The 14,330-nt window shown below is 37.1% G+C and overlaps 2 protein-coding genes across 5 annotated transcripts in view; one reads left to right on the top strand and one right to left on the bottom strand.

Annotated features, from left to right (window-relative positions):
* Dusp16 (dual specificity phosphatase 16) overlaps positions 1-14,330 on the top strand; it is a 97,154-nt gene that overhangs the window by 78,492 nt on the left and 4,332 nt on the right. For all 4 annotated transcript variants that reach the window (XM_048787201.1, XM_015498174.2, XM_048787200.1 and 1 more), the window contains 2 exons: positions 4,403-4,562; positions 12,886-13,009. In XM_048787201.1, coding sequence (XP_048643158.1) covers positions 4,403-4,562; positions 12,886-13,009 — 284 coding nt within the window. The remainder of the gene's footprint in view (positions 1-4,402; positions 4,563-12,885; positions 13,010-14,330) is intronic.
* Borcs5 (BLOC-1 related complex subunit 5) overlaps positions 332-14,330 on the bottom strand; it is a 121,134-nt gene continuing 107,135 nt past the window's right edge. The window contains exon 4 of the mRNA XM_048787204.1: positions 332-625. Coding sequence (XP_048643161.1) covers positions 500-625 — 126 coding nt within the window. The 3' untranslated portion in view covers positions 332-499. The remainder of the gene's footprint in view (positions 626-14,330) is intronic.

Below are 14,330 nucleotides of genomic sequence, written 5' to 3'. Positions count from 1 at the left end.
CCTCCTTCCCTCCCCGTGCTTTACCACTGAGCCACATCCCCAATCCTTTTGTTTTTTATTTTGAGACAGGGTATCACTAAGTTGCTGAGTCTGTCAGCCTCCTGAGCTGCTAGGATTATAGGTGTACACCACCACACCCAGCTCTCATGTCATTGAAAATTTTTTCTAAGGCTGGGGCTGTGCCTGTGGCTCAGTGGTAGAGTGCTCTACTCACATGTGGAGGGCACTGGGTTCAATCCTCAGCATCACATAAAAATAAAATAGAGGTATTGTGTCCATCTGCAACTAAAAAAACAAATTAAAAAATTTTTTTCTATAAATTATGTCTCAATTTAAACACATGTCTTTTTCTCTTCTTTAGCCAGTTACTTGAAATTTATCTTTTGAGATTCATTGTTTTATGAGTGAAGAATATTTTTGGTGATTAAACAGCTTTGTAAACTTGGTTTATTGATGTTCCTTAGGTCAGAACTGCTTCTCATGTCTTCTGCCTTTTTGGCTACAGCAATGCCATTGCAGTTTGGTGATGGCAGTAAGCAACGTGTCCGTGAATATGCTTGTAGGCATTCAGTTCTGATCCCAAAGATACTGCTGTAAACATGGCAGGAACACCAGCATAGCAGGACTACAGTTGAGGTGATGAGAGAGAAGAGAGGACAAAATAGATAACTCAGACAAGTTTCTTCTCAAATAACCATCTAAAGGCCTGAGTCACTCACAAATCTTCTCTGAGAAGTGCATAACCAGAATGTCATGCCTTTGCCTTCTAATTTATTATAGTTAAAAAGGATAAAAAAGAAAAACTATATTTTAATAGTTCATTTAATTAAAAAATATATATGTAGGCTAATTATTGTTCTATCTGATTTGCTTTAGAAGGAACTTAAGTTTAGCAGAATATGGTGATGAATAGTATAGATTTGTGGAAATGAGAATGTTTGGATTTGAATTTTAATGTATCACTTGCTAGCTAGTGAGACTAGCTTGTGAAAGTGAGACTCTGGAAAACACTAACTAAGCCTCAGTTTTCTCCTTGGGAAAATGAAGATAATAATAGCACTCACATCAAAAAAAAAATGGGTATGAGAATTCAATGAGACAGTCTATTTAAATGCTTATTGTAGTGCTTGGCACTTAATAGGCATTTTTTTAGATGTTAGATAGTATTTTCCTAATATGTGCCATATACCACAGTGTTATATTAACAGACTTTCTAGGAAAGGTGGTCAACAAATTGTTTTTGATAGAATATAGGTCGACATTTTCATTAAATATAGGTTTTTAGGCTATAGGTCATAAGTGTACATTGTTAAATTCTTTTGTTTGATAAATTACATCTGACAGTCTTCACTGACGTGCAACATGTTTTGCCTTAGAATTTTCTGTTATCTTTGGATCATTTGTAGCAGATGACACTATAATTTTCATAGTGCTGCTGCCTCTCTTTCCCTTCCCCCCGCCCCCAGCTCTTATTTAGTTAGTTAGGTAGTTAGAGGCAGGATCTTGGTAAGTTGCCCAGGCTAGCCTTGAATTTGCAATCCTCCTGCCTCAGACTCCCAAGTAGCTTTGATTACAGGTATACACCACTGCACCCTGCAGTGTCACACCCTTTTCTTAGAAACTTCTAGAATATCTTCTTTATTGACTCAGGTGAAACAGAATCTACTCACTCTTTCCTTCCTTCCTTCCTTCCTTCCTTCCTCCCNCCCACCCTCCCACCTAGGGACTCATGCATGGTAGGCAACCACTTGACCACTGAGCTACATCCCAAGCCCTTTAAAAAAAAATGTATTTTGAGGCAGGGTCTCACTGGTTGCCTGGGTTGGCCTTGAGCTTGAGATCCTCCTGCCTCAGACTCCCAAGTCACTGGGCTTGCAGCACTGCACCCAGCTTCCCTCACTTTCAGTTTAATAAATCTATAGTATTGTTGGTAGAAAAGAGAAAGAAATATGATTCTTTTCTCTAAGGACCATTGGTGAAAAAAGCTCTCAAAGGCTGATTTAACTAATGGCCAGCCCACTTTTGTTTTTACCTGGGAGTACTGAACTTGTTTCTGGGCCCTATGGTTAATTGGTTGGTACTAGATAAACTTGATATAGCTTTGGTTCAGCTGCAGAAAAACAGATGTAACCTTTGCCACAAATACAAAAGTTTAAAGGTTTATCATTAAAGTCTCCATAAGGGCTAGGGGGTGTTTCTCACAGGTAGAATGCTTCCCTAGCATGCATGAGGCTCTGAGTTCAATCCCCAGTACTGCAAAAATGCAAACAAAAAACTCAAAGATCTTCATAGTCTGATTATTAACATAACAGAAGCATAGGTGACAACCAACAGAATTGAGCTCTGGCATAGATGAAGGATATTGTTCAAGCTAAGAAGCCCATCTGATTCCAAAAGCTGTTTCTTGATTGTCATCTCAACAATAAGGATTGTATGCAAAATCTACACTCTGTCCACCTTTTATGTAAGATGAAATATATTTATTGTGCCAAATGTGTTAAATGAAGACATTAGTGAACTTGCATATATCAGCTGCTTTTAGGTAGTTGAAAAGAATTTGTAGAAGAGGTAACATTCCAAGAAAAGAAAGAAATGACCAAGGTTGCTTAAAATAAGAGGCTTGGAACATTTCTTGAAAGGCAATAATGGAATGACTAAAGAAGTGGGGTTGTTTATTAGACTTGTCTGGTAAATGGTAGATGGGATATCAAATGAACAGATTGGTACTTAGTGCAACTATGTAGCTGGTGTTAAAAATAGAAAAACAACCAAAAATTGATCTAATATCTCATTTTACTTCACTACTTAATAGGGTGAAAAGAGTTACTGATAATGCAATGCATGCACTCTACTAATGGTGTGAGCAAAGTACTTTGGAAGGGCAGAAATTTGAATCACCAATTATGCATTAGTGGGAAGGAATTATTAGATAAGGTTAAACAAAGTAGTAAAAGTGGGAAGAGAGCCATCAGGAAGAGGGACAGGGCCTTCTAAGCATAGTAATGGTGTAAACAGAAGCACAGAGGTGAGTATATATATGTGACATTGAGAGGGTGTATGGGACAGGAACAGGAAATGAAACAATGAAATTAGAAGAGCGTGGATAAAGCAATTATCTTGTACTTAATTGTAAGAAAAATTGCTGTAGCTGTATGTGGTGGCACATGGTCCTGGGGAGGCTGAGAGGAAAGAGGATCATTTGAGCTTAGAGTTTGAGACCAGCCTGGGTAGCACTATGAGACTCTGTCTCAATAAGAAAGAAAAAGGTTGGAACTGAGGATGTGACTCAAGTGGTAGCGTGCTCGCCTAGCATGTGTGAGGCACTGGGATCAATCCTCAGCACCACATAAAAATAAAAATATTGTATCCACCTAAAACTAAAAAACAATTATTAAAAAAAAAAAAAGAAAAAGATAACTAGTTAAGAATATGGTTTGGGGGAGGGGATCCTGAACTGAAATCAAAATTCTATGCATGTATGAGTTTGTTGGGATGAACCCAACTACTATATATAACCATAATGCTTTAATAAAAAAAATAAAAAATTTTAAATATGGTTTGGAGAGAAAAACACTGCAAACTTTGAGTTCTCTAGTAGCTTTTTTATTTATTTTGATGAATATTGATCACTGAGCAGTGAATAAAAATAGAAGAAGATAAATGGAACAGGCAATACCAAAAAAATCTGGCAGCCATTTGGAAGGGGGTTATAGGAAGAGAAAGGAGCCAGATGATCTTATTTTCTACCTCAGCTGAATGGATGGATGTTATTACCATGAACCAATTTTGGGGATTATAGAGAGGAAACAAGAGATTGGAGCAGAGAAAGAAGAAAAGCTTGTTTAGTTTTTGACATTTTGAATTTGAAGGGCCTGTGGGACGTCCTAATATTCAGTAGGTAGCCAGAAATTTAAGAGGAGATACAAACTCTCACACTATACACACACCCAGCAGCATGTAGAGCAGATAATTAATGCCTTAGAAAGAGATGCAGCCTTCAAAAAGAATGAGTTCTAGAAGAATGCCTAGGGCTATATCTTAGAGAAAACCCAGCATATTTGGTGTGGGAAGAAAATGTTCTTATGTGTGCACATATTCTGAAGTTGTATAAATGGTCATTTTATTTTGTATTATTTGCCCTGCTTTTCTCTGTAGCAATGGAGATGAGAGAATATTTGCTATATTAGTCGTGTATAATTTTCAAGTGTACTGTACTATTTTAAATAGACTTTTTTCCTTAAATTTTTTTCCTCCTCTCCAGACTGTCATTTTGTTGGGTTTTTGGATTTCCTAATGAGAATAATTAGTTTAAGGAGACTGGTAATTTTTATCATAACATTAATCTTTCAAAATGATCATGTTATCATATTATTAGTCATTTCAACTGCTTTTCCTTCTACAGGAGCTGATGCAACAGAACGGGATTGGTTATGTGTTAAATGCCAGCAATACCTGTCCAAAGCCTGACTTTATCCCCGAGTCTCATTTCCTTCGAGTGCCTGTCAATGATAGCTTCTGTGAAAAAATTTTGCCATGGTTGGACAAATCAGTGGATTTCATTGGTAAGTAGTTCAAGTAGCATTACAGTCCTTTGGGTTATAGTCTCATCTGTAGGTGTAGCCCCTCTCTCTTCTTTTTATCTTTAAAGGAAAGGAACCTGTTTCAGAGATTTCAAAAGTCAGGAAAAAACATGATGTTGCTTTCTCACTTAGCTGTCAAGGTGATGTGCGTGTTGTGCTGTCCCTAAGGTTTGGCCTTGTGAGACCTCTTAGCTAACTTTTAACAGTACCAAGGGTAAGCCTCATAGGATCTGTGATTGTGTGTTGCAAGTGTTTAAAAATTAGTTAAGCTTTTGGGAATAATTAATACCAATACTCTTCAAATTACTCCATGAAATAGAAAAGGAAGTAACCATTACAAACTCATTCAACAAAGCTATTATCATCCTGATACCAAAACCAGGCAGAGACACATCAAGGAAAGAAAATTTCAGACCAATATTCCTGATGAATATTGATGCAAAAATTCTCAATAAAGTTCTGGAAAATCACATAAAACATTAAAAAAATAGTGCACCATGATCAAGTAGGGTTCATTCCAGTGATGCAAGGTTGGTTCAAAATATGGAAATCAATAAATGTAATTCATTACATCAGTAGACTTAAAGATGAGAATCATGATTATATCAATTGATGCAGAGAAAACATTTGACAAAACACAGCACACTTTCATGTTCAAAACCCTAGAAAAACTAAGGATAGTAGGAACATACCTCAACATCTATGCTAAACCCAAGGCCAACATCATTCTAAACGGAAAAAAATTGGAAGCATTCCCTCTAAAAACTGGAACAAGACAGAGATGCCCTCTTTTACCACTTCTATTCAACATAGTTCTTGTAACTCTAGCCAGAGCAATTAGAGAGACAAAGAAATTAGAGGGAATACAAATAAGAAAAGAAGAATTCAAACTATCATCATTTGCTGACGACATGGTTCTATACTTAGAGGATCCAAAAAACTCCACCAGAAAGCTTGTAGAATGAATTAATGAATTCAGCAAAGTAGCAGGATATAAAATCAGTACCCATAAATCAAGTGTATTTCTATACATCAGTGATGAATCCTCTGAAAGACAAATTAGGAAAACTACCCCATTCACAATAGCTTTTAAAAAAAAATAAAATGCTTGGGAATCCACTTAACAAAAGAGGTGAAAGACCTCCATAATGAATACTGCAGAACACTAAAGAAAGAAGTTGAAGAAGACCTTAGAAGATGGAAAGATTCCATGCTCTGGATAGGCAAAATTAATATTGTGAAAATGGTCATATTACCCAAAGCACTATACAGATTGAATGCAATTCCAATTAAACTCCCAGTGTCATTCCTTATAGAAAAAACACTCAGGAAATTCATTTGGAAAAATAAAAGACCCGAGAATAGCTAAAGTAATTCTTAGCAAGAATAGTGAAGCAGGAGGCATCACAATATCAGACTTTAAACTAGACTACAAAGCTTCAGTAACAAAACAGCACGGTACTATCATGAAAATAGACATGTAGAGCAAAGATACAGAATAGAAGACAGAGTGACAAACCCACATAAATATAGTTATTTCATATTATACAAAGGTGCCAAAAACATACATTAGAGAAAAGATAGTCTTTTCAACAAGTGGTGCTGGGAGAACTGGAAATCTGTATGCAGCAAAATGAAAATAAACTTCTATCTCTCACCACACACAACATTCAACTCAGAGTGGATCAAGGACCTAGGAATTAGTCCAGAGACCCTAGAAAAAGTAGGCCTTGCCTTAACAAGACTCCTAAAGCACAAGAAATAAAATCAAGAATTAATAAATGGGATGGACTTAAACAAAAAAGCTTCTTCTTAGCAAAAGAAACAATGAGTTTGAAGAGAGAGCCTACATTTGGGGAGAAATTTTTGCCACATGCACATCAGATAGAGCACTAATCTTCAGGATATATAAAGAACTCAAAAAACTTAACGCCAAAGAAAACAACCCAATCAATAAATGGGTTAAGGAGCTGAACAGACACTTCTCAGAAGAAGATATACAATCTATCAACAAATATATGAAAAAATGTTCAACACCTCTAGTTATTTAGAGAAATGCGAATCAAAACTAAGATTTTATCTCATGCCAGTCAGAATGGCAGTTATCAAGAATAGAAACAACAATAAGTGTTGGCAAGAATGTAGGGGAAAAGGCATATTCATACATTGCTGGTGGGACTGCAAATTGGTGCAACTGCTTTGGAAAGCAGTATGGAGATTCCTTAGAAAACTTGGAATGGAACCACCATTTGACCCATCTATCCCACTCCTCGGTCTATACCCAAAGGACTTAAAATCAGCCTGCTATTATAGTAATGCAGCCACATCAATGTTCATAGCAGCTCAATTCACAGTAGCTAAACTGTGGAAGCAACCAAGGTGTCCTTCTATAGATGAATGGATAAAGAAACTGTGGTATATGTACAGAATGAAATATTACTGAGCATTAAAAGAGAATAAAATTATGGCATTTGCAGGTAAATGGATGGAGTTGGAGAATATCCTGCTAAGTGAAGTAAGCCAATCCCCCCAAACTAAAAGCTGAATGTTCTCTCTGATAAATGGATGGTGATCCATATTGGGGGGACATGGGAAAAATGAAAGAACTTTGGGCAAAGGGGAGGGAGGGGTGGAGAGGGGGGATGGGACTAGGAAAGATGGTGGAATGAGATGGATGTCATTTCCCTAGGTACATGTATGACTGCACATATGATGCGATGCTACATCTTGTACAACCAGAGAAATGAAAAGTTGTGCTGCATTTATGTACAATAAATCAAAATGCATTCTGCTGTCATATATACCTAATTAAAATAAATAATTTAAAAAATTAGTTAAGCTTTTGGAATTAAATCTTACACACGCAAGTTTTTCAAATCCTGTAAAATACTTTGGGAAACTTTGGTGATATTCCCTATTGCCTTGCTGCTCTTTTCCCCAGGGAAAAGTCAAATCTGATGGGGGGAAAAGAATCCTAGTACATTTAGAATCTCTTACATGTCACAAGATATCTGAGCCTCAATCCAAGTGGCAGTATTTTCAAGTAGTTATGGGTCTAATAAAATTCACACACATTCTGTTTCCTACTCCGCATTCTGCTTCAAATTCAGAATTTCGATAAGTCCTTGTTGCTTTTGTGACCTTATGGTCCTGCAGGATCAAGTGTGTTGGTGGTAATCGGTGATATGTTTTTAAAGTGTGGTTTGTGTGGAGAGGCTGAACAAAGGAGAAAACTGCTCCCTAGTGAGCAGCATAATAAGGTGTTGACCCTTAATGTCCATGTGAGGAATTTTTGTTGCTCACCCCCTATAGTCACATCTGTTTGAGCACTCTAATCCACACTGAAATACTCTGAATTGGTTACTGTAGTTAAAAATAAAAGAACTAGTTTCTTTAAAAAAGAAAAATGATGCAAATTAAGTCCCCACTATATTTTATCATCTAGGAGAGGGATTTTCTAGGTAATGCTATTGGAGCTTTGGGTAATTCTGAAATAGTTATCTTTTCTCAAATTTTCCGGATTGCCAAGAGTTTCCATATTCAATTAGGACTCATTCTGTGAAATAACTAAAGATAAATGACCATGACCACTCCCATTAAAATAATCATAGAGAAAATTCCCCAAATTAATACTCTCTCATTATACTTCTAGGAAATGTCTTTAGCATATCATTCACCTTCTGCTGCTTTAGAAAAATAATAATAATGATTAATGTTGCCATTGCATGTCATATTGATCCAGAGACATTTCGCTCTAATTTCAGCTAAAAGTATGATCTCAGGATCTATCAAGAGGAGAACCTGATTCTGTTAAGTCATAACAATGCCTACATTTGGGAGGAATTCATAAAAAAGAGAATATGAGTAACTTTACTCCCAGTTTATTTTCTTCTTTCATGGGAGAGATTGGGATCATCATGCCACTTTTCATTTATGCAAAAGGAACTTTACCATGTTTCAATTGGTTAAATGTACACAAACAAACACACACTTATTTGCTTGGTTCTATTTAGGTGAGCCACTACCCTATCCCACTCAAATAATTGAAGGCAGAAATCTCATTTTTTTCATATTCGCTGTAATTGCTATTTGTCTTCTCCATGGTACTTGATGCCATGGTTAGTCATGATAGACTATGTAATTAAAAGATGTACCCCTATACCTAGATACAATATCTTGATTTTTCTCTTTTTGTTATTTAGATTAAATTTCAGCAAGTCTCTGGGTTTGGTGGAAGGACTCGGGTTTTCATGGAGCTTTATATTTTATTTTTAGTCAATGTAGGCAGCAATAGCAAAGTTTGCCTGTTTGTGTGGTGGGGTTCTCATGAGGTACCCTCTTGTGCATCTGGATGCCCCTGCTCCCTCCTCACTGTCTACTTGCCCCCCCCCCCACCAACTCACTCACACCAAACTCGTGACTTTGCACCAAGGCAAGGTGATTAAGATCATGTACTTTAGAGCCTAACTATCAGTATTTGAGTTTGGCTTCCCTTAGTTAATAGTAGTTTGGAGTAAATTGCTTAAAACTTATATGCCTGAGGACTTCCAAGTTTGAGGCCATCCTTGGAAACTTTGGAAGAGCCTCTTTGAAAGTAAAAAAGGGTAGGGGATGTAGCTCAGTGATAGAGCATCCCTGGGTTCAGTCCCCAACATGGAGGTCATGCTTGTGTGCCTATTTCCTGAACTGGAAACTACCTTATTTTGATGCTGAAGAATTAAAGTAGATAATATATGTGTATTAAATACCTTGCAAAGTACTTGGCTCCTAGTTGGCTTTAAGTAAATATTTTTAGTTTGGTTGGCTTTTTTTGTTTGTTTGTTTTGCTTTTGAGGTGGGGTCTTGCTGCATTACCCAAAGCTGGTCTTGAACTCGTGGGCTTGAGCAATAATTCCTGTCACCTCAGTCATCTGAATAGTCATGAGCCACCTCATCCAGCTAATATTTTAATAATGTAATGAGAATTTCCTTCTTTCTTATGCCCCCTCTCTTTATTTGTGACCCTTTCTCCTTGTTTAGTGTAAATTTTATTCCTGAATTTCTGTAGTGCTAGTGTGCCATTTCATTTCCATTGACACCATCACTGCCTTCTTGTTCCCTATTCAGGAACTTGCAAGAGGCTCTTTGATTTTCTACATAAAAATTACATCCTTTAGCCTAACATTCCCAAGAGACCCTCCTGCAGCTGCTCCCCACCTGTGAAATATTCTGGTTATTTCTCATACAGCTCGTGAGTGCCAACCAAGGCAGGCTGTTTTCTGGGCACTTTGTTCAGCTCATCACAGGGCTTTCCTGCACACTTGTCCCTTCTCTCTGTCAGGTCTGTGTGTATTTCTTCCTTTGCTTTAAGCCTTAGTTTAGCACTCATGTCTGCCAAGATCTGTATGCTAATGAACCCCACTCCAGTATAAGCATTTCTTAATTTGATTCTTAAAAATGTATCAAGAGGGCGGGGATGTAGCTCAGTGGTAGAGCACTTGCCTAGCATGTGTGAGGCACTGGGTTCGATTCTCAGCATCACATATAAACATAAAAAAATAAAGGTCCATCGACAATATATCATTCATATATATCAAGAGAGTTGTGGTTATAAAAACAATGTTTGAAAAACAGAAAAGGAAACCTATAACCTCAACATTATAACACATACGTTACTGTCATTGTTTATTTCCTTCTAGCCTTTTTCTTTTTTTTTTTTGTACTGGGTTAATGAACCCAGGGGTACTTAACCACTGAGTTACATCCCCAGCTCTTTTTATTTTTTATTTTGAGACAGGGTCTTGCTGTGCTGGTCTTGACCTTGTAATCCTCCTGCCTCAGCCTGTGGAGTTGCTGGGGTTACAGGCATGTGCCACTACGTCCAGCCCTTTTTCAAAACTTTTATGAATATTATTTATCAATCTGCCAGTACTAACTGTATATGTACTATGTCTAGTATTATAGAGGCAAGACCATTCTAGGTCCTCATAGTCTAGTTTTCCAGATGAGACTATGATCAACATTCAAAACCTTAAGCCTACTTCTAATCAGTATTGGAGTACTTTACAATAAGAGATTGGGATAAAAAGATGCACATATTCATATACACATTAATATGGTACAGAAAAAAAAAGTGCAAGAATCAAGTAATACTGGAGTAGGAAAAGTGCAATAACTGATAGAGAATCTGAATTACTGTTTCTTTTTGAAATTAAATGAAAAATTTAGCTTCTAGCAGCCAAGGCAAAAGGGGGAATACAGAGTAGTGTAGGGTAAGCACTGTACAGTAGAGCAAAGAGAACTAAAGACTTTATATATACAGGTTTATTATTATTTTGTTTAGCACTGGTTCTTTGTTTCAGTGTTGCATTGTTGTCATTTGTTATTGTTTTACTGTTTGGTTTCCTATCTAGAACGGAAGCTGAAGTTGCTGCCTATTCATCCTAGATTGTTGGATACATAATGAATAAATCATATCTAGAAGAAATGTGAAATATTTGTGACATAGGCAGTGCTGGAGCTGGTTTCTTACATATTTGTTAATTCTAATAATTTTAACATAGTTTTGGTAACTTTTGGTAATTTTCAACTAAAATAAAAATGAAAGGGAAGAATGTAGCTCCCTGGCAACAGCTTTAAGAAAGAAGCACACATGTAATTGTTTAGAATTGAGACAGTCAGGGCTGGGGTTGTGGCTTAGTGGTAGATTGCTTGCCTAGCATGCATGAGGCACTAGGTCGGATCCCCAGCACCACATAAAAAAAAACTAAATAGACAAAATAAAGTTATTGTGTCCACCTACAACTAAAAATATTATAAAAAATAATAAAAAGACTTGAGACAGTCATAGTTCTGCATAGAATATTGGTTGCTTTCAGGCCATGTGGGATAACCTAACCTACTTCCACATTTATGTTTTTTTAAAGCCCCTTAACAATGAGAAATGACAGCACTAAAAGTATCTCTGAGTCTTTCTGCCATGTTTTGGGGAACTAATGCGATAAAGGACAGTAACTCCTGGGTGTCGAGGAAGGGATAAAAGTTCTGTTTGTCCTCATTAAAGTGACCTGGTAAACCCCATCTAGCTATGCATAGTTTTCTTCTTAAATTCAGCAAATAAAGTTGAGCTATTTTATGACACACGGTAAAATTTCCTAAATAGAGAACTCATGAATTTTATTATTTATTTATTTATTGGGGGTGGGGGTGTGCCTGTGTGGTATGGGGATTGAACCCAGAGCTCTCATTCATGCTAGGCAAGTACTCTAGCACTGAGCTACATCCTCGGCCCTTTTTAAAAATTTTTATTTTGAGACAGAATCTTACTAAATTGCCCAGGCTGGACTTGAATTTGGGACCCTCCTGCCTCCCATGTAGATGAGATCACAGGTGTGTACTCTCATGTCTGACAAGTCTCGGCATTTAAAAAAATATTTGGGCTGGGAATGTAGATTAGTGGCCAGTTGCTAGCTTTGAGTGTTTGAGGCCCTAGGTTTAATTTCCAGCATAGCAAAAAAGAAAAGGAAAAAAAAACTCACTTGGTCTGGCATCTTGCATTATGATCTAGTCTCTCCCTCACTTCCCTCCTTTCTCATTAGTAATGTGTGTCATACATTATTTGAAATGCAACTATATTTTTAAAAAAATTATCAGCCATGCGCGGTGGCACAATCCTATCCAGTGGCTCAGGAGGCTGAGGCAGGAAGATCGGGAGTTCAAAGCCAGTGGAGGCACTAAGCAACACAGTGAGCCCCTGTCTCTAAATAAAATACAAAATAGGGCTGGGGAATGTGGCTCAGTGATTGAGTGTCCCTGAGTTCAATCCCCGGTTACCCTCCTCCACCCCTAAAATCTTATAGTTGGGAGGAAAACGTGTGTCAAATAACATGCGTAAACAAATTGTTAGTTGTTATCTTGGGTGCGGAGTTTTAGATGGTTCTTATTTTCTTTATGTACTTTTCTGTATTTCTGAAAATTTCTACACTAAGCAAGTAGAATCATGTAATGCAGGAATCATATCCAGGAAAATTTATTAAAATAATAATGGAAAAAAATATATGGTAAAAAATACTGAAATAAGTGTCAGGTAACCTGAATTAGTGACATGTTGCTTATTAATGCTTGTGGACCTTAACCATCCATTGTATAACAATGGTGAGGAAATTATCTTCCCTAACTTCAAAAGAATATTGAAAGAGTAAATATAATGTGAATAGAAAAGATTTGCTTTGAGGTTTTCAGGCTAAGACCTTGAGTAAACAAATGGAAACAAAATTTCCATTTTGCTGAACTAAATTGTTAACTTTCTTGAATTTGACTCATACAGAGAAAGCAAAAGCTTCCAATGGATGTGTCCTAGTGCACTGTTTAGCAGGGATCTCTCGCTCCGCCACCATTGCCATCGCCTACATCATGAAGAGGATGGACATGTCTTTAGATGAGGCTTACAGGTGAGGACAAGAACATGTCTGTGTGAGTGGGCTTTTCATTTGCCCTGAAACACAATGAATAGAAAAGCAGATTAAAGCAAATTGTGATTATTTTAGTCACTCTCTTTTCAGGTTTCTGTGGATTTTTAAATGGTCTTGCAAAGATTTGAAAAGAATGCAGTTTTATCAGTTAGCATTCATTCTGCCCTAATGTGTCAGATTCATCCTCAGCTACCTTTTAAGTTTAAGGAAAAACACCAGGCAGAGAGCTTATTCCTTTCCTTCGTCGGAGAAGTATCATTTGTTCTAATGTATTTATGAAGGAAAAAAAAAAAAAAAAACTTCCAGTAGAATATACTCTGCTTCAAACTTTGTATTGCTATGAGGAAAAAGACAAATATAGGCAAGTGTAAAACCAAATAACCATCAAATGCATTCACTAATTTCCTACATCCTAGTTGTCCAGATTTTGCAGTGAGTGTGTAGTTTTGACCAGGTTGCGCTGGCTCCTATTTTCTCAAAAGGGAAGGCAGGCAAGTGGCAATACTGCTGAGGGCTGGAGTTTTCTTGGTGATTTATGAATATGTGTTTCCTTCAGGCCTTGTTGGGTAGAGGTAGTTAGTTTTCATGTGATAAAAAATAGAAACACATAGAGCAGGCCCGTTTTAACAGTTGGGTAAAATTAGAAGGAAGGAATGAGCAGCCCAGCTTGTCTTTTGAGGCAGGAAACTGGTGTGGATGGGCCCTTGTCTACCTGCACCAGATTCCTCTCCTTCATTCAGGCTTTGTGCCTGACATTGTCCTGCTCCATGCAGAAACCAGAGGCCTCACCATAGTATCACATGAGGAAGTCTTAGCACAAGGACCCTACATTAATATTTAAACTATAGTTGAACTGGTTATTTCTGGCTTTGTTAATTTGCTTTAGATTACTTGATTTCTATGGAGTTTTAAATTTTTCTTATTCTTTATTTGTATGCAGATTTTCTGTGTAGTTTTACTTTTTGCAGCATCTGACAGGTAATTGACTCATGAAGTTCTGGTTCCATTGAAGAATTTTTCTATTACATTTAAGAGCCTTGTTTCCTCAGTGAAACATAAAAGCTACTTATTCATAGTTTTGACCCCTTGATGAATCTTTAACATATTACAAAAATGGACCCAGACATCGGATGGACCTAGCTTTGACTTCCAGTATCATCAGTTAGTAGCTATGTGATTTTAGGCAAGTCCAAGATTTATGTACCCTCATGATGGGGATAATGGCACCCACTGATTAGGGTAGATTTGAAGATTGAATAAATAATTTAGGGCATCAGCATAATACTTAGCCCCCAGATAC

The sequence above is a fragment of the Marmota marmota genome, unplaced genomic scaffold (genome assembly GCF_001458135.2).
Source record: "Marmota marmota marmota unplaced genomic scaffold, marMar, whole genome shotgun sequence".
In the NCBI taxonomy this organism is placed as follows: Eukaryota; Metazoa; Chordata; class Mammalia; order Rodentia; family Sciuridae; genus Marmota; species Marmota marmota.
The sequence above is the reverse complement of the archived record's forward strand: the minus strand, read 5'-3'. Positions and strand labels throughout refer to the sequence as shown.